At 43.0% G+C, this 19,336-nt stretch overlaps 2 protein-coding genes across 3 annotated transcripts; both read right to left on the bottom strand.

Annotated features, from left to right (window-relative positions):
- Positions 1-3,465: 3,465 nt before the first annotated feature.
- Positions 3,466-7,218, bottom strand: LOC100837360. Of its 2 annotated transcripts, none has more exons than XM_010229668.3 (3): positions 6,590-7,218; positions 5,325-5,494; positions 3,466-4,289 (listed from the first exon to the last, which is right to left on the bottom strand). In XM_010229668.3, exons 1-3 carry the CDS (start codon positions 7,020-7,022, stop codon positions 3,756-3,758), a joined length of 1,137 nt encoding a protein of 378 aa, XP_010227970.1. In that variant the 5' UTR covers positions 7,023-7,218; the 3' UTR covers positions 3,466-3,755. The 2 variants fall into 2 exon arrangements, with proteins under 2 accessions (XP_010227970.1, XP_003564230.1); XM_003564182.4 differs by having other exon boundaries at positions 3,466-4,274; positions 6,590-7,211.
- Positions 7,219-8,034: 816 nt separating this feature from the next.
- Positions 8,035-14,623, bottom strand: LOC100837054 (putative clathrin assembly protein At5g35200). The gene is made up of 16 exons (XM_003564181.4): positions 14,415-14,623; positions 13,076-13,204; positions 12,902-12,971; positions 12,512-12,609; positions 11,703-11,844; positions 11,506-11,606; positions 11,101-11,184; positions 10,946-10,996; positions 10,754-10,819; positions 10,582-10,647; positions 10,327-10,407; positions 10,176-10,241; positions 9,344-9,505; positions 9,196-9,271; positions 8,974-9,089; positions 8,035-8,873 (listed from the first exon to the last, which is right to left on the bottom strand). The coding sequence occupies exons 2-16, from the start codon at positions 13,172-13,174 to the stop codon at positions 8,460-8,462; spliced, it is 1,692 nt and encodes a 563-aa protein (XP_003564229.1). The 5' UTR covers positions 13,175-13,204; positions 14,415-14,623; the 3' UTR covers positions 8,035-8,459.
- Between the last annotated feature and the right edge of the window lie 4,713 nt (positions 14,624-19,336).

Genomic DNA, 19,336 nt, shown 5'->3' with positions numbered 1-19,336 from the left:
GGGCAGGGAGTTCCTGCATTTCATTACAGAAGAAATAGAGTTGTCTATTTAATTAGTGAAAATCAGGCGAAAACTAGATATAAAGGGGACGAAGGCCCTAACAGTAAAAAAAAAGGACCGAAACGACAAACAAACGCTCCACCTACACGCCAACATGCCAACAGATGCAACTAAAGAAGATCCCCGTCACATCTAAGAGCACATCACCCCTCCACTTAGCAAGGCAGATCCGGCGGGCTAAAGAACCCCAAATGGCTCTAAAGGAGCACGGATAAAGCTTCGTTAGAGCACCACACCACACGCACCGCTGTCCTTTTGAAAGGGAGAGAAACCAAGAGTCTGTTTGGTTTGAGCCCAAGTTAGCCCTATCAAAAATTTGGCTTGCCAAAATATTGGTCATAGCTTTGCTTGCCCATGAATTGCCCATGAATTGGCCAACTTTGGCCAAAAAAATGAACTAGAGTTGGCTATAGAGCATTGGTATGCCAAATATTTGGAAATCATCCAAACAAAGACCAACTTTTAGTCAATGACCAAAAAATTGGTAGGGTAGATGTTGGCTTCAATCCAAACACACCCCAAATCCGCTATGAGAGGAGCGGGTTTGGGCCACCCCGAAACAGATGGAAGTGAGGTGCACCTCAAGAGCCTAGCATATCCTATTGCATCTGACCTCAGGGTGTGCAAAACCGAACCGCAACTGAAAATGCAAACAAAAAACCGAGCCGAATCCAAATTTCTTTTTTTTCCGGTTCAATTTCGGTTCCGGTTTTGAGATTTCATAAGTGTCTTGGATTCAGTACAAAGTTAGTAGTACAAGTTTGTAATAAATCCAAGGCACTTATTATGGATTGGAGGGAATAGAAAATTAGAACAAATGAACTATAGCCTCAATAATGTATAGGTCATGGACTCATGATATATTACATACTCTCTCCATCCCATAATTCTTGTCGAAATATTAGATATATCTAGACATTTTTTATGAATAGATATGTCCATTTTTAGGTAAATTTGAGACAAGAATTATGTAACGGAGGGAGTAGCAATTACGCATATTAAAAACACTAGCTGAATGGACCGTGCATTGCAACGGGAAGGCAAGAAAACGGTCTTGCCACTTCATTTTCTTGGCAACGCTGTGCATGAAAGGAAAAGGAGCATAGAAAATCCTAATTGCATTACTGATCAGCTTAATCAATCAAATTCCTTCATTGTGACATGCAGTTTTAGTGTTGTCTGCAGAATTCAATCCTTCTGCACTTCTTCTTGACCAGTACGGAGGAAACAAAAGGTGCCAAGTATAATCCTTCCTCCGTCCTCATATCAAGGGATTCAAATTTGTCTAAATATAGACATATCTATATACTAAAATAGGTCATGTAATATTTCAGTACTTAATATGTGACGGAGGGAGTAGCTAGTTTTTTTTATAAGGAATATACCACAAAGCGAAAGAGTTGCTCCAACACTCATGATACTAACTTATTAGATCTGGATCCTGGAGGATTATAACTTTATCAGCTGCAACAATAGCACATAAACAACCACAATAGATGTTATTCTCAAGGAACCGGGAGCTACGTTCCGTTATATTCATCATGAGTTGCCAATCCAGTGTATTGTATGGAAACACATAGCCTTACTTACATTGTTCTCTACATTGATCTTCAACTACAGCACCAATTTCTCGATTGATATATTCGTTCAGTACCCAATCTAAATCTCAAAACTTCAAGAAAAGGAAAACATTTTTTTCCTTCTTTTCTTTCTGAAGCATAGCTACAATTCAATTGCATAACTTGACAACAGTTCCTTAGATAATTTCACACCAATCAATCATCAAAATCTGTGGAATGCCCATGCTACGGATTGACAAACTCAACTGCACGTCAGGACAGTGTACCAGCCATGAGTGTTTTGCACGTCTGCATAAAAAAAAACACAGCCAAAACCTATCAAGTTTTCCAAAATAAGCCCAATTATTATGAATCCTTGTGATGGGTACGAATCTACCTTCTCCTGTTCTTCCTGGACTTTCTGACCTGCTTTTAAAAGTTTGGCAGCGAGACCTTATTACTGTCAAATTTATAGGCAGACTACATTATAAAAAAACATCGCCGAATTAGATTGAGGAAATTCTTCCTTTCAAGCAACTAAACCAAAACATGCCAACCATCTGCAGCCAGCCATTGTATGAAATTTTTTGTGCACATACCATGCGTCGATGCCAGTCTTAGGTGCAGCCAAGCATTCCATCAAGCACATGGAAGGCTGCAAAGCAGTAGCATTAGTTGCCCATATTTAGAAGAGGAACACATGCACAATCATAAAAAAATACTACCGTGAGCTGTTTAACCTGCAGAACCAAGCACAATGAAACAAATCTCAATCATACAATTCAAAATTAGGTCATACAATCGGTGATTGAGACACACCTGTACTCAAACAACAACCAGGATGGAGAGGTCAGATGGGTTAGGAATAAGTAATTAGCAGCCAGAATAGGAGATGAGAAAATAGTACGACCGCAAATACTCGTCGGTACAATAAGATGGTTGGAGGGAGAACTCATAGGCCGGCCATCTATCCGCCTCGACAAGCTGCTCAAACCAAACGGAACTACCCATGGGATTGCTGTCCTCGCGTTTGTCCAAGAGAGGAGGAAGAGGGACTCGATCGAAATCGACGTCACCACGGCCTGAACCTAGCTCTTCACACCTGAAATTGAGGCCTCCGGAGACGCAATAGAGGTCGCCGTTGACTGGATCCACGTCCCCGTAGTCGGCCAGAATGTGGTCCAATCAGGCCGCGGTTGCAGCGGAGCGCGACGAGGCCATCACCAAGGACCTGCTGCGGCACCGCGACCCGGCAAGGGCAGGGGGGGAGGAGGCGTCAGGCAGAGGGGAAGAGGAGGCGGCGGGACCTCCGTGGCAGCGCCATGAGCGGCGTCGGTGTCGGGCAGCACAGAGCAACGGAGGGTCGGACTGGGTGGCGCGACGGCCACCGCATCGGGCCACGAGTGCGAGGAGAGGGGTCGAGGCGAGGAGGCGGATGGGAAAAAACGCTTCGGGCGTGAGTCCAGCGGATGACGTACGGAGCCCACGACTCGTCTAATTTAATATATTATATAGATAACCGTTCAACTTCCGGTCGGCTGATTGCATAATGTTTATTTGAACAACATATTTCTTTTAGCAGTGTTCTTTGAGATAATCTTCAATGATATAAACAGTGACCGGTCGGTGATTGCCACTCAGGCTGGCGATCCCGTGCCGCGAAGGAAAATGGAGTGTCGAAGTGCTAAGCCGTTGGTCGCTACACGGTTCCGTCGGTTCGCGTATCAGAAACTAGGAAGTGGAAGGGCTCCGCTGGCCTTTTTTTTGCGCTGGCCGCTGGCGTTCGCAGGAACTTGGATTTTGTAGCTGCCCGTTGGTTAATTAGAATGGCCAGACATGATGCAAATAAAATGTGAAAAGCAAATTTTCTACTGCAAGGAGGCCAGTACCCAAGCCTCACTCTTTGAGGGATCCATCACGAATTTCTTATGTTACAGCAGGTGACATGCATGAGACGATGAGAGGATATACACTCTAGAAACATAGAGAGAATATGCACACGATATTATTACTTTGAAGATCTTTGCCCACGATCACTGGCACCGCCTGAAGGTCGCCATTTACAAACCAGCTGAAGGGGTCATGAAGAAAAATAAGAGGATAAACAGCCGGAAAGACTGCAAAGATCCCTTACCGCTAACTGTCAAGTATATCAAACTCCGAATCCTCGATGACATCCCATGATTCCTTCTTCGACAGCGATGCATGCTGTGTAGGCTGCGGAGGTCGGTGGCTATATTCAGGAGACGAGGCAGGTTTTCTTCTTACCGAATCACGTCGGACAGAGGAGCTGGCGTACGAGAGGCTTCTCCGATCTGGCAGGAGTGAATCCATGTATTTGTCCATGACAACAACATTGGAACTGTCAGCATCGCTCATCTCCTCAGCCTCGCTGCTGAGGTACCTTTTACCTTCTCTGAAAGATTCCACATCGGAAGGGATTTCCGACCACTGATCCATGCTCTGCTCAGACTTCGACTTTGCAAACACCCATTGGTCAATGCTTTGCTCAGATCGTGTTTTGCTCAAAGCATGACTCTCTGAAGATTGGTAACCCTCTTGAATGCTTTTCTCGCTTTCAATCTCACAGACATGAGGAGCAGAATCTGACTCTATCTCATTTACGTGATGGCGCGGCACATTCTGGTTATCTTCCTGAAAGTACAACATCTGATCATGTTTTCGTGAATGATAATGCCACCAGGGTGTAATAAAAAATAACATAAAACAGTTCATTCAAGACCATGACTCAAGCACATTGTTGCTGCGAGATAATAGTATGTGCTGGCTAAACAGATGCCATTCAAGTGAACGTTCTGAGGCCTAGTAGCAATCAACACCAGTTCCAACGACTGGCAGAAACTAGAATTTGGTCCATGTATTCGTACAGGAATAGTTCCCATTTTAATATATTACTAGTTGTTGAGAAATTGGTTCAGACAAACTGTTGCAGCCAACTATATATAGAAAATAAATTGATACCAATTTTAACCAGCTGCATGCATGAATAAGAAGTATTAAATACATATATATTAATCAGTCATCACTGTGAAGGTAGTTACAATGGCGGTACATATTACTCCCTCTGATCCTAAATTCTTGTCGTGGTTTTAGTTCAAATTTGAACTAAAACCACGACAGCAATTTAGGATCGGAGGGAGTACTTATTACTATATTGCCCATCCAGCTAGCACCTAAACCATACGTGTTGGCGTGGCTGATGGAGTGGTCTCATTAGCAATATTTAGTGACCGATTTTTATTGGCTCCCCTGAATAAATCCTAGCATTTACTTACTCCCTTCGATCCATAAAAAGTGTCGCTCATTTTGTACTAAGTTAGTACAAATTTTGTACTAAGTGGCGACACTTTTATGGATCGGAGGGAGTACTGATTAAGCTGGACTTGCTTCTTTAAATGTGGTGCAATGAACAATTAATACATGACCAATCTTGTTTCTGGCACTTTAAAATGCTCAGTGGGTATACATCCAGAGGCAGTAATAACAAGCATGTGTTTAACTAAAAATAGAATAAAGAGTGGTTTAAACATGCTTCTAGCTCTTTTTGTTTGCAAGCCATTCTGGCTAAGTATACTCTTTAGTTCAAAACTATAAACTGTTTGAACTGAATCTAGCATCATAATTGGTTCTACGATGCAAAGTATGTTTGTAGAGAACAATGACAAAAATCATGTCATAACATACCTCTGAGTTATGCTCAATGAGGTTTGATTCAAGCAATCTAAAGTATATCTTCCAGAATACATCTTCATCCATGTAGGATGGGCAGAGCCTAGCCCGTAAAGATGCCAAATCAGGGACAAGTTCTTCAATAACTTTCATATGATCCCTTTCAATATCAGAGATTGCAGAATCTGTGAAGTAGTATAAAATACCATTTATGGCATTAAAACACAAAACTAAATCCATAAGGCAGCAAAAAGATAGCCACATAAGATTTTTCCAGATATGAGATAATGAAAACAACTAACAACGCTATTGAACCTACATTTTTGATGTTTCAGAAGTTATGGTATGATGGTGATGGTACCAATCTTAACTTCTTAAGTGATTCCGAGGAGGAGTAAAGGCAACAAGAAATAACTAGAACCTGAAGTACCAGTAAGCACATCAAAACAAGATCCTATGGTTCTAGATCAGCTTCACTAAATACACTTGATGTCTGTATTTTAAATGTTCCCTGTTCTAGCTATAACCTACAAACAGTAAACTAACTTGAAATCTGTAATAGTGCATCTAATTTATACTATGTCTAGCTACAACAATCAGGATCTCAGTGATTATGGAACCTATTAATTCCTTATGATAGTCATGTCACTTCGTGTTACCAGTATTAATGACCCAGTGAGTTCTTAAATGTTTAGATAATTGTTTTTTCTTGAATACAGCCGAGGCAGCATAAGTGATTTCCTTATATTAACCTATGGAGTATGAAGCCATAATAATTTGAAAAAATGTGCATGGAAATATACTATCTAAGCAATCATAATATTCATAAATGGTACATGGAACAAAACGAAACCACAAGAAGAGCCTTTAAGAAACCTGTGGTCAACGGCATGAACAACAAAGTACAAACCCCCTACAACCACCCAAGTTATTGTAGCTTAACAGTCCTTTAGTAGTGCGACGTACGCAAGAGTGCAATGCGGGTAGCACGCCCTGGAACTGTAGATCATTTGGTTTTAATCAATGCTTTCTACCAAAGTTCTTACTTGAAAGATGTCTAGTATTATAAGGCTATATACACAGCACTAAACCCTGGTCTTTTTAGTAAACACTTCCCATCCAATTTCACTGAAATCACAGTTAATTAAACAACGTGTCTGGCAAAAAGAAGTGCTACTGCATAAGACAGCATGATGAGCGGGCGAAATCGGTGGCAACGGGGCTACAGATATTTGTACAATTCGCAACGATCAAACCGAAGTTGGAGAAGAGAGCATTACTCTCATCGAGCGCGAGCACGGGGAAGTCAATCCACGCCTCAGGCCTGGCGGCAAAGGAGCGAGCCGCGCCCACGACACCGTCAGCGATGCCAGCGGCAGCGGCGGCGCGGGGCGGGGAGTCCGGGCCGGGGAGGGCCCGGGCCGGCGGCGGGCGGTCGGGGAGGGATCCCCGCGGGGAGAAGCCGACGCGGAAGGAGCCGCCGATCTCGGCGAGGTCGGCGAGGATGCCGGCGAGGAGGGACGGGGAGGAAGGCGGGGACGCGGGGCGCGGGGAAGGGGAGCGGTTGCGGCGGGCGGCGTGGGCCGTGGGGGTGAGGGGCGGGGAGTCGGTGTGGGCCGGCGAGAGGAGCGGGTGGAGGAAGCAGGCGATGTCGAGCAGGTGGCGGCCCAGCTCCGACAGGTCGTCCCGGACGCCGCGCAGCCCGCGCGCCATCCCGATCGCGCCGCCGGCGGAGGAGGAGCAGAAGGAGGGGTAGCGCGCCGCTCAGCCCGGCGAGGAGAGTTCTCTGCGGCGGCGGCGGCGGCAGGGGGGATTGGTTCCGCCTTTCGGTTGCGGCGGGGGGTTGCTTTGCTTTGCTTCGCTCGGTGGGGGTGGGGAAGAAGGCAATGATTAGGACTTTGTGAGAGGGACGGGAAAGAAGGGGATTCGGTTCCGTCGATCGGGGGGGGGGGGGGGTGGGGGTTTGCTGCCGCCAACAGGTTTCCACGCGATTCCCGTTTGGATTCCAGTCCCAGGCCGGCCGGGGTGGGGTTGCCTGCGTACTTGCTCCCCCGCTTTCTCTTCTGGACTTTGTGAGAGAGGCGGCGTGGGGGGTAAAGAGGTAAATTACGGCGCTGGGTAGTTTGACTATCTGGTGAGGTGAAGTGCGGTGCGGTCCAGGAGTCCAATCAGGGATTTACTGATGTGATCTCTCACCGGTGACCAGTCAGTGGTCACACGGAGCTAATGCAAAGAACAAAAACTTCAGTGTCAAAACATGGCAAGTTACGGAAAGTTCCGGGGCAGCGGTAGGAGTCGGTTGGGTGATGCTTTCATCCAATCCGTCGCATTTTTGACCGTCCGATTTACTCCCTTCCCTTCTTAAAATACTTGGACTGAAACCACGACAAGTATTTACCTTAAAAATTTGATATGTCGACTGTTCAAATTTTGCTGCTATTTATACTTTGCTCATCAAACTCTGGCATGCAGCAGTTTTTTTTATATGTACAGTATTGGTCTTGCAAAAACATCTTCGAACTTTGTACTTCCTCCGATCCAAAAAAGTGTCACCAACGGCAGTACAAAGAATCCTAAAAATCATAAAAATTACAAATAGGTCTTTAGACCACCTATACATATCCAACAAATCCACATCGTTGTAGCAAAACAGCTAAAGAAAACATCACGATATATGCAGCATACGAACTAACGTTTGGAAACATTTAGACATAGCATACGAATAGAAAAAATTTGTTTTGATTGAGAGCAAAACAGCCGCTGTTGTTCTCACGTATCAACACGGGTGTCGCAGAAGAAGACCACTTAGACCAGCACAGTTGTTCCATTACACTACAAAGAATCGTCACATTATTGTTCCCCCAAATGCATGTCCACGAATAATCCAATCTCCCAGACGTGTATACACACAATATAATACCCCAACTCACCTGCACAAACGAAAATCGCCATATACAAATACACAATGCGCCTACCCGGATCCAACCAACAGCTATACTCCTCACTCCTGACGAACTGGCCATCACTGGCTCCCTTTCTCCTCCTAGTAACTGTGCTACAAAGCCATCAACAATGGCAGCCAAGAAAAATGAACGTGGGCAGAGCAGAAACAAAGGTTGATTTGTGAGCCACTGGGGGCTCGCTAGCCAACTAGATCAGCCCGGTGTACCCGTTGCTGGGGCCAGCGTGGAGGGGCATCATCCCGGCGCCGCCAGCAGGCGCGAATGGGTTGGCACCGAATGGGTTCGCTGGGGCGGCCTGGGTCTGGTGTTGTTGTTGCTGTTGCTGGTGGTAGAGCTGAGGGTGGTGGTGGCTGGCCATCATCATCTGCTGCTGGAGCATGAAGGCCTGCTGCTGCTGGGCCATGGCGGCCATCTGTACCGCGTGTGGTGCTGCGTACCCACTTGAGCCGTAGAACGGGTCGTGCATTGCCATTGGCTGTTGCATCATCGGGGCCGGCGCGGCACCGGGAACCTCCCAGGGGTTGTAGCTTGTGGGCTGGCTCGCTCGTCGGTTCGCATCATCGTATAGACTGTCAAGGGTGAGTAAGTCCAGTCCACCAGCCTGCAAGTAGTCCAGTTTAGTATGATCAAAAGAGGATCAGCAAAGCAATGTGGTGGTGGTGTTGCTGGCTTGCTGCATCTGTAGGAAAACAATATCCTACCAGATTTTTGCCCGAAGTGACAGCAGTTTCATTCGAACTGGGTGCGGTAACAAGGGCCAGTTCCCAGCCTGTGACTCCATTTTCAGGAAAAGCAGGAGCAGACCTGGGCGCATCATCTGCAGCAACAAGCAAAGCAAGTGTAAAAGGGCATAAACTTTCACTTGACCAAATTCAAGGGAAAATAAAGGTAAGCGTTTTTTCGCTCGTGGGAGGGATATTTACCGATTGGAACAATTGCCAGTGCTAGTGCGTTCTTCTCATCTAGTTCGGCTACAGAAGGGTTTGTTTCATTCAGACCCTAACAACCAAAGAAAGTATTAGCAAGACTATACTGATTGGTGACCTCTTTGTGAGTAGCACAGAATGTTACCAGCAAATCTGTTGGTTCAGCCGCAGGTGCTTCCTCTATTACTGGTTCAGGCTCGGGTTCTGGCTCTGGCTCTTGTTCTACTTCAGGTTCCGAAGCAGGAGGAGGTGAAGATAGCTTTACTTCCTCCTCTGGCTCTTTTTTGTATTCTATAGCCAGTACGGCCTATTAACAAATAAAATGTGCTCAGAGGAAACTCAAAAAGAAACAGATAAGGGAGAAAAAATTGCAAAAAAAAAAAGATCGAAGTTGGTTAAATGGTGGCCTGAAGAACTACATGCTGAATATAGCAATTTGCACTGCACAAGAAGTTCAAAATTTGTACTAAAATCTATTGTTGAAAGCTGGGTTTTTACTCTATGCTGACCCACCCTAGTTTGTTTCCCTCTCCTTTCCCCCATGTATGCTGTAACCTTACCTGCCTTTAGCCTTTTATGATATCACTCAGATAGCTTAGGCGCCCTTAAAAAAAAGTACTGCTACTCACAGATCGATCTGATCATGCTAATCACGGAATAAGGATGAGCATGTACTGTTTTTAGCTTCAGGCACATTCAGCATACAGTGCATGATTTTAGCAGCCGTGCCTTGCATATATTCACGTAAGCTCTAACAGACACGGTTAGTCGGTTACTAGAAAGCTAACTGAACGAAGTATACACAGCTAACTAGTAACTCCATATAACGGCAGTACACAATAATGCTAGTTACTATGTTTGTTAGAACTCTGTCATCTTCTTGATAGTGGACATTCTAAAATCTAAGCAAAGATGTCTTATTTGATCTCTAAACACTACTATCCATAACTAAGATCAGATTTTAACAGTTTCCAAACCTTATCTTTCATTGCGGGAGCATCTCTCACATATTCCTCCATAGTTTGCAAAAATGATGCCGGAGGCTGCAGAAGTTATCAACAAAATGTTGTCAGCAGCTTCGTAATGTAGAAAACAAATACAAGACTAGCAAATAAAAAAATAACGAACCTGTTCGATTTTTAAGAACTTCTCACCACGTCCAACGTGTATTGTTTTACACACTTCATAAAATTCCGATAGTCTCTCAGACTGGGCAACAAAAGTAGAAAAGTAAAAGTTCAAAACCCAATGATATCAGTCAGGTTATACTAGTTCACAAGGATTAAATCAGTGGTTCAGAACTTTAAAAAGCCAAAATCGTTGGAAATAATCCAATGAACAATTTAATAGGGATTAGCAATAGAGAAGGGATGAGATATTTACCTGGTTAGTTGCTCTTTTATATATATCAAGTGCCCTAACAGCATCATTTCTTTGCATCTCAAAGAACTGCAACAGAGAATAAGGTGTAAATTGGATGACCAAAATAATAAAAACAGCTAGTGCTTAAGAGTTCTACAAACTTGTCCCAAGTGGTAAGCAAAGGAAAGTTCACCTTGTCAACAAGATTGATTGTGCCATCACTGATGGCTGTGTAAATCTTAACACTCTCCAAAGCAACCTTCCAGTAATGTATAAGACAAAGTCAAGAATGCTGCTATAACCAGTCATATATACTGCTTGAAAATGAAACAAGCATTACATCTCAAAAGAAAAAAGAAACATAGGAAGTGGGCATGCTGCTTACCATTGAAAGCGCGTGCTGGATTATAATATTATAAGATGATGCACCTTGTGGCTACAAAATTGCAATAGTCCACATTTAACAATGTCGACAACATCACATGAAGACAGAAGCTGAGTGAAATTGAAGAAATAATGGTAGGCAAAAAGGCTCGTTACCTGGCAAGCAAGCAGCCGAAAAAGAAGTTGCTGCAGTGGTGGCAGATGGTCAAGCACACCAACAGTATCAAGTTCCCGAGTCCTCTGCAGAGAACAGATTTGTCCATAATTACATGTGAAATTGAACAGTTGTAACACAACCACATGTGCTAGCGTATATTTCAGATAGTATAAACAAATAAGTTTCAAGTTTTGAATCCAGGGCGCATTATATTACACATTGGAAATTTGATCTAGTAACAATTCAAACGCATGTAACATGCTCCACATAAGTATATTGATTGAAAAAAAAAGTAAACAGAAATTTAAAAGTCTCACATATGCAGGTAAGAGGAATAAGTAATACCAGCATTGTATTTATTATTAATTTTGTTACTGAAGAGAAAATAGCATTGGATTGCATACCGGAGGATCTGACTCCACATCATACTTCAGCACTCGGAAACATTCAAGTCTCTCTTCTAAATATAAAGCATAAGTGCGTACCCATGCAGAATAATCCCAAGCTGAAAAACAAGTATGATCATGATAAGTTTCTTAAACCATTATATTCAATACAAGTATACAAATGACAGTACTAGTATGAAACTAGCTATCAGTACCTCCTGCACTAGAATCGTCTTTAAAGTAGGCCATGTTTAGCATGTGTGACCTAGATCTGCCATAATTAATAAGCTCTTCACGAAATGTGGGATCAACTTCTCGAAGGGCACGGTGTATGACAATTAATGTCTTCAGTGCAACCTGAGGGATAAATAATATAGCAAAGAGTTTTCATAAGTTCTTTATAACTTCCTTTACTGCAGACGACCCATGAAAAACATTATCATAAAAGAAGGAAATCATTTACCATCTGAACTGGGTTTTATTGTGGAAAATATAGAAATAAAAAATAAAGAATAATATATTGAATTTTTAAAGGACAAACATACATAGACCTCAGAATATAGCAAGACATTCAGAATTAAGCATCATGTAGGAGATATGTTATTTTAACAGAAAGGAATTCAATCTGCACCTGATTTAGAAATTAAACCTGGAATTGTATAGAGTCATTTTGAAACAGTTTTAAGTACAATAAAAATCTCCAGCTCACCAGTATGCCAGGCCAAACAATCCATCCCACCCCAAGAATATTAATGTTATCACCAATGCTTGTTAATGATGTATAACATCCTGAGTTTAGACATTTTAGTTTTCAAAATAGTAAGACTACATTTTTGCTTAGTTTTGTGAACATCAAATAGCTAAAAGGCTTAAAAAGATTACACCAATACACTTGGTGTCAAAAAGGTTCCCAAGATAAGAAAAAAATGGAACTTCTACATTCTAACCAGAGCTGCAATCATGATCATGAGAGAACAAATATGACGACATTCAATTTTACAAAACTGAAGAAATAAATTCATACCGCCCAATTCCGTGTCTTGGAAAGACGCCTTGCAAGGGCATGGATGCAGTAAGCTACATCTGCCCGTGGCCTTGCAGCAGAAATGGAATGGAAAATTTCTGCAAACCAATAAACATGAGAATTACTGCGGTCACAAAAGATAATTATTGACAACCCAAGATAAAAATTAGTAAGCCGTCAATATGATACCAGGTTTCTACGGACAGAAGTATGCAATAGGAATGAATAATTTCTAGCAGAAGAGTGCCTATCGTTTAAAAGTAGTTAGCTCTGTCATACAGTATATTGAGTTGGATTCACAGTCATGCTAATCAGGAAAATTGGAGAGAGATATGATGCAGCGCCTAGTTTGCCCTAGTGATTCATCTAAGGGACAGGATATGCCACTACCTCTTATGTACTTCTCCCTTGATGGACGCTCGCTATGGTTTGTGGCCTTCACAATTGCAATGTCCAGTTCCTGTTATTGGGGGAGCATTGTAAGCCAGAAGCGTAATAACAGTAGAGGTCCAAACATGGAAAGTTTTAAAAAACTGTACATCTGAATCATAAAATCATTCAAACCTTATAATCACTGTTCACTTTCGCTAGGCTCACTGTTGTTGTGTCCTTGAGGGCTCCAAGGTACTTCCTGAGGCTCTGCTGAGTGCCGCCACCCGCCATTGTCCTCAGTAAGGTTTTATCCTAGCTGGCCTGACACGCAAAGAAACAAATATAGTATAAATGAGATGTGTGCTGGACTCGCACTAAATAAATGCTGTTTCTTACAGATTGAACTAGGCAATGTAACAGTTGGATGAAAGGTACATGTGGCCTGACAAGAAATCTAGATTTTGCTTCAGCAAACAAGGTGGGGGGACAAGACATTACTGCCCACCAAACTAAGAATCATTTGCAAAGAATTAAATAGTAGCATAAGATACTCGACCTCGAAGCAACTACTACAGATTTTTAGCCAAAATACACAAGATCTACAAAACAACGGATCCGGGAGAACTTCACCAAACAACAATTGGATCCAAATGAGCTGCGAACAGAAGTGGAAGAAACAGGCGAACAAACACCACCAAAATCTCTGACGCTCAACGGAAATATTCGTCAAGATAAAAGAGGAACATGATACCAAAGTGAACTTCCATAAAACACCAAACACTTGTAGAGATCAATTGAGCTAAAACGGTGAGAGGAAGTGGCGAAGTGCTGAGGACCACGAATCCTATCAAGGTCCGTCTCCAGCAAGACACTACTCACCTACAGGGGCGGAATCACGAGAACACCAGCGGAACAAAGTGGAGCTGGTGTGATTGCAGGGGACCTATCGAAGCTAGCAGGATCGATTTGCTTCACCAATTTTGGTCATACATACAGACGGTAGTATAATTGGATTCAGAGGAGCACAAATGGATCCCCTAGATTGAACAGGCCAAGGCAGGAATCCCGTCCGGATTCTGCGGGGAAGCGGCGCACGTCCAATATCCGACAAAAAAACAAGGAGACAAAATTCAAAACTTGGATTCGACGCAACGGAAATACTCAACGTCTTGAGAAAACCGAAGCCTGCTCTGCTCTTGGACGCGATCCCCCCGAGAGGTTGGATCCAGTTGAGAGCAGCCGCGAACAAAGGAGAGTTGCGAATAATCAAGTAGTGCTAAGGCCAAAAACAGCAAGAACAGATTTCAAACTGAGCAGGCAAGCAATCAAGCAAGCAATAGATAAATCATTCGCCTTCACGGCACCCCAGAAATAAAGAAACTTTAATCAGAATTCAGAGCTCGAGCCCTGAGCCGCCAGCAGGAATCACCCCAAAAGCTGCTGCTGCCACGCGCGCGCAGCACTCCTCCCTATCTACTAGGCGGCGACGAAATGAATCAAACCAAACGAGCTCAAGAAACACGGCACCTACCTCCCGCAGGCGGAGCCGCAGATGCTACAATCCGGACGGAGGAGGAAAGGGAGAAGCCTTTCCTTGACGGGGGCGATAGGAGGAGGCTGTGTGGACTGGGTTCTCGGCGAGGGGGAAGAGGAGGAGGAGGAGAAGAGGAGGAGTAGGGGGGAGGGGAGTCGCTTTCGAAGCTCGGCCAACCCGGAAGCGAACCACCACCCGGTGGCCGGACAGGGACGCGATACCGATTAAACAAGGGAGAAAAGCCAGCCACGGACAGGAAAGACGGAAAGAGAGAGCAGATTAGCGTACAAGCTCAGCTGATTAATTGCTGATTATTATTACTACTACTAGAGCGCATCCATTTCCGTAATTCCGTTGTTTTATTGCTTGACTAGCTTCGCCATCGTTTTCTTTCTTTGCACCGTCCTCTTCTTTTTAATTAATAGGAGTCCTCGTTTGCTGCCTCTCGTCGGTGGAGAGGAAATGTTTTGACTGCGGGCCGCCTTTTTCTTTTCTTTGAGGAGTGTAGTTAGTATCCTTTTACTTACTTAAGCTCGATTATAGTTCCATCAACGAAGCATTCATTTGGACCGAAAGTTACTCCCTCCGTTTCAGTTTAGAGGGTCTATCTCTAAAATTCTGCAATTTCATTATAGTATAAGATTTTTCTTTCCTTCCACCAACCCTCATCTCACAACAACATGTGCATGTTGTACAAAGATTTTAAGGAACCAATGCATGAAGCAGACTGATAGTACGTGAGAATTAACATTTGTCCAACACTTTATTAGATATTCCTTGATTATAATGGTTATAGAGATATGCCATGTACACTTAGGTACTCCCTCCGTTTCCTTACAATACAAATATATTTCATTCGTTCAATAAAGGATGTCTCAACTTTGACTAAATTTGGATACATCTATACGTTAAGTCATGCTAGATACATCCAAATTTTTACAAACTTGAGATATCTTTTGTTGGACGAATGAAGTAGATTTTTTTAAAGTGGTTCCTGTTCCTGACTAATAGCGACTCACATTCATTTATTCAGTGGAAATGTAGATAGCAATTAACAACACAAGTTTATGCAACATTTTTGAACTGAAAGTTTATGCAACATAGCAGTGTGATTTTATCTTAAAAGGATGACAGGTTGTACTGTCCAAACCCGGGATTAAATGTTGTCTAAAAAAAGGACTCCAACGTGGCCTGTAGAAGAAACATGTCTGCCCGCACAAAAAAAAAGTCATTTTCTCACGAGTATATATAATTGCAGATTAGCGAGGAGGGGTAACTGGGTAAGTTCCCGTACTTACTACTCCGGTGGATTAATTAAGTGGCATGATTAGCGTGAGTGACCGGTGAAGCACGAGGGACAACGAATGCGAAGTGGCAACAGATAATTAATCAGTTCTTTCCTCTCCTTGGAACAAATATGCCAGTATTCTATATGTGGTGAGTATAATAATACTGCTACTTTATTGGTAGTCCACCGTAGGCGTCGGCTCAAGGGCAGTGGGATAATAATCGTGGGTGCTGAGTAGGACTCGATTGTCTGGGCCGAACCTCTTTTTCCTTTGCCCTCTCCACCGATCGGCTTGCCTTTTATGCACAAGTGCTCCACGTTTCGCCATTTCGGTACATGCAGGTGTACAGTGGACTGTCTCTTCTACTTGCTTCTACCTACTCCAGCGCTACTCCACTTGCCACTGGTAATCGGCATCACAAAGTAGATTTTTGATATTCACTCCATCCGTCCAACGAACTATGTCTTAACTTTGATTAAATTTGAATGCATCTAAACGCTAAGTTAAATTTTGGCAAGCTTGAGACATCTTTTGTTGGACGGAGGGAGTAGTACATCTTCTACCCTATGTGTTAAGTGATACGGGACTGGTATATTATCAAAGTGCAAGGTAAAATAGGATATATGACCAAATTTAAAATATTTTATAAGTGTACTTCAGTTTGTATGCCGTGTGACGCGTTTTTCTTATTTTACTTAAAAACAAAAGGTGTTTCTAATAAATCATTTTTTTGTTACTGAATAGATGGAACTCTTGTAAAAGTAGTTGTACTCATTTGCACCACGGATGGGCTCCGCGCTTATTTCTCATTTCTCGGCCATCAAAGATTTGCTAGCTAGTCCAAATTTTTGCTCAATTTGGATTGAAAGTTTAAAGGTTTGGCTAAATTCAGGACATATGCAGGATCCAGCCAGCATTCCTATTTTGCGCACTTTTATTTGCACGCATTGGTGTACTAGCGCTTAAATAAGTTGCAAGCCTACCATGGATGGTGTTTGGAGTATATGCATAAGAATCGGGGGTTATTGTTATAGTGATGACAAATACTCTTTTCAATTCATAATAAGTGTCGGTGATTTAGTACAACTTGAGCGGAGGGAGTAGATGTTTCCTTTTGTTCTCTTGGTACTATTTCCTTGTTTTTGCAAAATTGGCATTCCGAATTTCTCAGTGGAGCCAAGAAGTGTTTTTAGTGTTCGATTTGGTTTGTTCGGTGCATAGCATTATTTTCATTTTATCAGTTAAATCAGCTCGGGGTTAAGAACTCGTTTGCAAAGTGCACAGAACCTTGCCTAGACAATTCTTAACAAATCATTGTTGAATTTATCTGAAAATCATAGTCGATTCCTGGATCACGCAGTTTCGAATTGCGAACCACTAAAATCTACACCTACAAGTTTTGAATCTTATTTGGAAAAAATGTTTAGTAAATATACCCGGTATGACATATTTCTTTTGAACGAGGTTAAGAACACGATCATTTGCTACATAAGTACCTGTAAAAAAAGACAAAACGAGCTGTGTTTACATATTTCTGCCGCGCAATCTTTTTCCAAAGGGGTCTACTACAACGCGAGAACGGCGTCTTGACCTAACTCCAGTTGTCCCTAGCTCGCGTCTGCATGATTCGCGTGTGAGTTGGCGGGACAAAGATGATTAGCCTAGCCGAATAAACAAGCTAGGCCAAGATGGGATCATTGGAGTCCAGTAGAATGTGGAAGCTAAGCTAGCTGCATGCATTGGCACGTAATAAAAAAGGTGGGGATCGAGGGAGACACAAAAGTCAGAATTGGGTAGAGCATCTAATCCCAGGCTAGATCGACCAGCACCGCCAGCTGCCGGGACAGACAGACAGGGCGAGCGATGCGCGGGGCGCCGACATTCCCTGCGTGGCGAAGGGGGGATAATAATCGTGGTTATGTTTATGTGGGAGTAGATTAATTGTCGACCTGCTACTGGATCTTTTCATGGGTACTGGGCCGGGCTAGACCTTGCTTCTGTTTTCAGTTCCAGACTCAGCCCCAAAGTTCATAATGCGTGTTGCAATGGACGCGTTACGTGCTGTCACGAGCTGCGTGGGAGCAACGGTTGTGTATGTTTCGCAGGAGCAGCTTCTACAGCTTCTCGGTCGTAGAATCAGGACCCCCAAACAATCATCAGGTTTGGGTTGGCTCCCACAAAAAGCTCCGTGGAAGCGCTCCACACAATTGCACTGCGAGCGAGAAGCTGCCATCTCGGTGATTCTTTTCATGGCTGCCACCTCAAAACGGACCGTTTACTCAATTACCCTCCCACCAAATCACATAATACACCCAAATTGTCACATACCGGTTCGTTTTTATTCTGTCCTCACCCCGACCGAGCGCACGCAGCATCCCAATCCTCATCCCGCTACCTCCATCGCACGCACGTACATATGAACCCACTTTTTTTTATATCTGGCCCGTAAAAAATCGTATTTCATTATCTGTGGGTATGAAGGAGACATGAGGAGGAAGAGGTGTCAACTGTTTCGAAGTATGAACATTCAGCAGAGAAGTGTATTTGGAAATATGTAGAGTGTTTATCTGTCCAGTCGTCTAGATCATGTAGATGCAATTGATTTTTTTTTGCAGTATTCCTAAACAAGGAACTAGTTTGAAGCTATACCTGACCTAAGTTTGTTGGTGCCAAACCATAGCATCAAGCTTCGCTCACGGCACGCCACCGATGATTGCAGGAGGAAGACAACGACGTTTATCCACAAAAATTGGCGTGTGTATTTTTTTTACTTTAAAGATGGTTTCGTAAGGGTTGGTTGTTAATATATGACCTTGGCCTTTTCGAAAAAAAAATCTTTGGGTTGCATCGGTGATAGCTTAGGATGAACGTCAAAGCTGAGATATATCCACCCTCGACGCTATGTATTGTGTGTGACACTGGGCCAAGTTTTAGGGCCAGTAAACTATAGTTCATTTTATATAAAAAGAAACAAATTAGGGTAATTTTTTTAATACTCCCTTCCGTCGAAATTAGTTGTCCCAAATTTTTCTAGATACGTATATAACTGCACATTTAAACGCGTCTAAATACATGTGTATGTAGACAAAGTTGCGACAATTAATTTGGATTGGAAGCAATAGTTTTATTTAATTTTTTACAAAATCACGTGACCATCTTTCGCTCGACGTCTCACCCCCTGAAAATCTGAATTGCGCTTTGAACCTAACTTGCAAACAGTTTGGTCACCGTGCATTGTCCTATTACAGTCGTAGCATCACCTTGTAACACCTGCTTTTGTATTTTCAGAACCCTACCTTTTGTATTCAGAAAAAAAATCGCAGCATCACACATGGGGGCACAGTGTGTTCAGTCGTTTCCTTTCTGAAAGAGACGGACAAATCGCTGAGTTTCCAGCCAGATCAGTGTAGCACACCAGCAACATTACGTCCTCCTCTTTCAGAAGGATAGTGATTATGCGGTGAAAATTGTGCACATGGAAAAACATGATCTTGCCTAAAAAACTATTTTAGCAATGAAAACATTTAGTGCTTATAAATTTCATAAGATAAACATACTCGTAAGATAAGTTTGATAACCGCATTTTCAGTTCCAACATTGTTCAGATTTACTCACTCCGTCCCATATTAA

The sequence above is a fragment of the Brachypodium distachyon genome, chromosome 1, assembly GCF_000005505.3.
Source record: "Brachypodium distachyon strain Bd21 chromosome 1, Brachypodium_distachyon_v3.0, whole genome shotgun sequence".
NCBI lineage: Eukaryota > Viridiplantae > Streptophyta > Magnoliopsida > Poales > Poaceae > Brachypodium > Brachypodium distachyon.
This window is presented reverse-complemented; position numbering and strand designations above follow the sequence as displayed.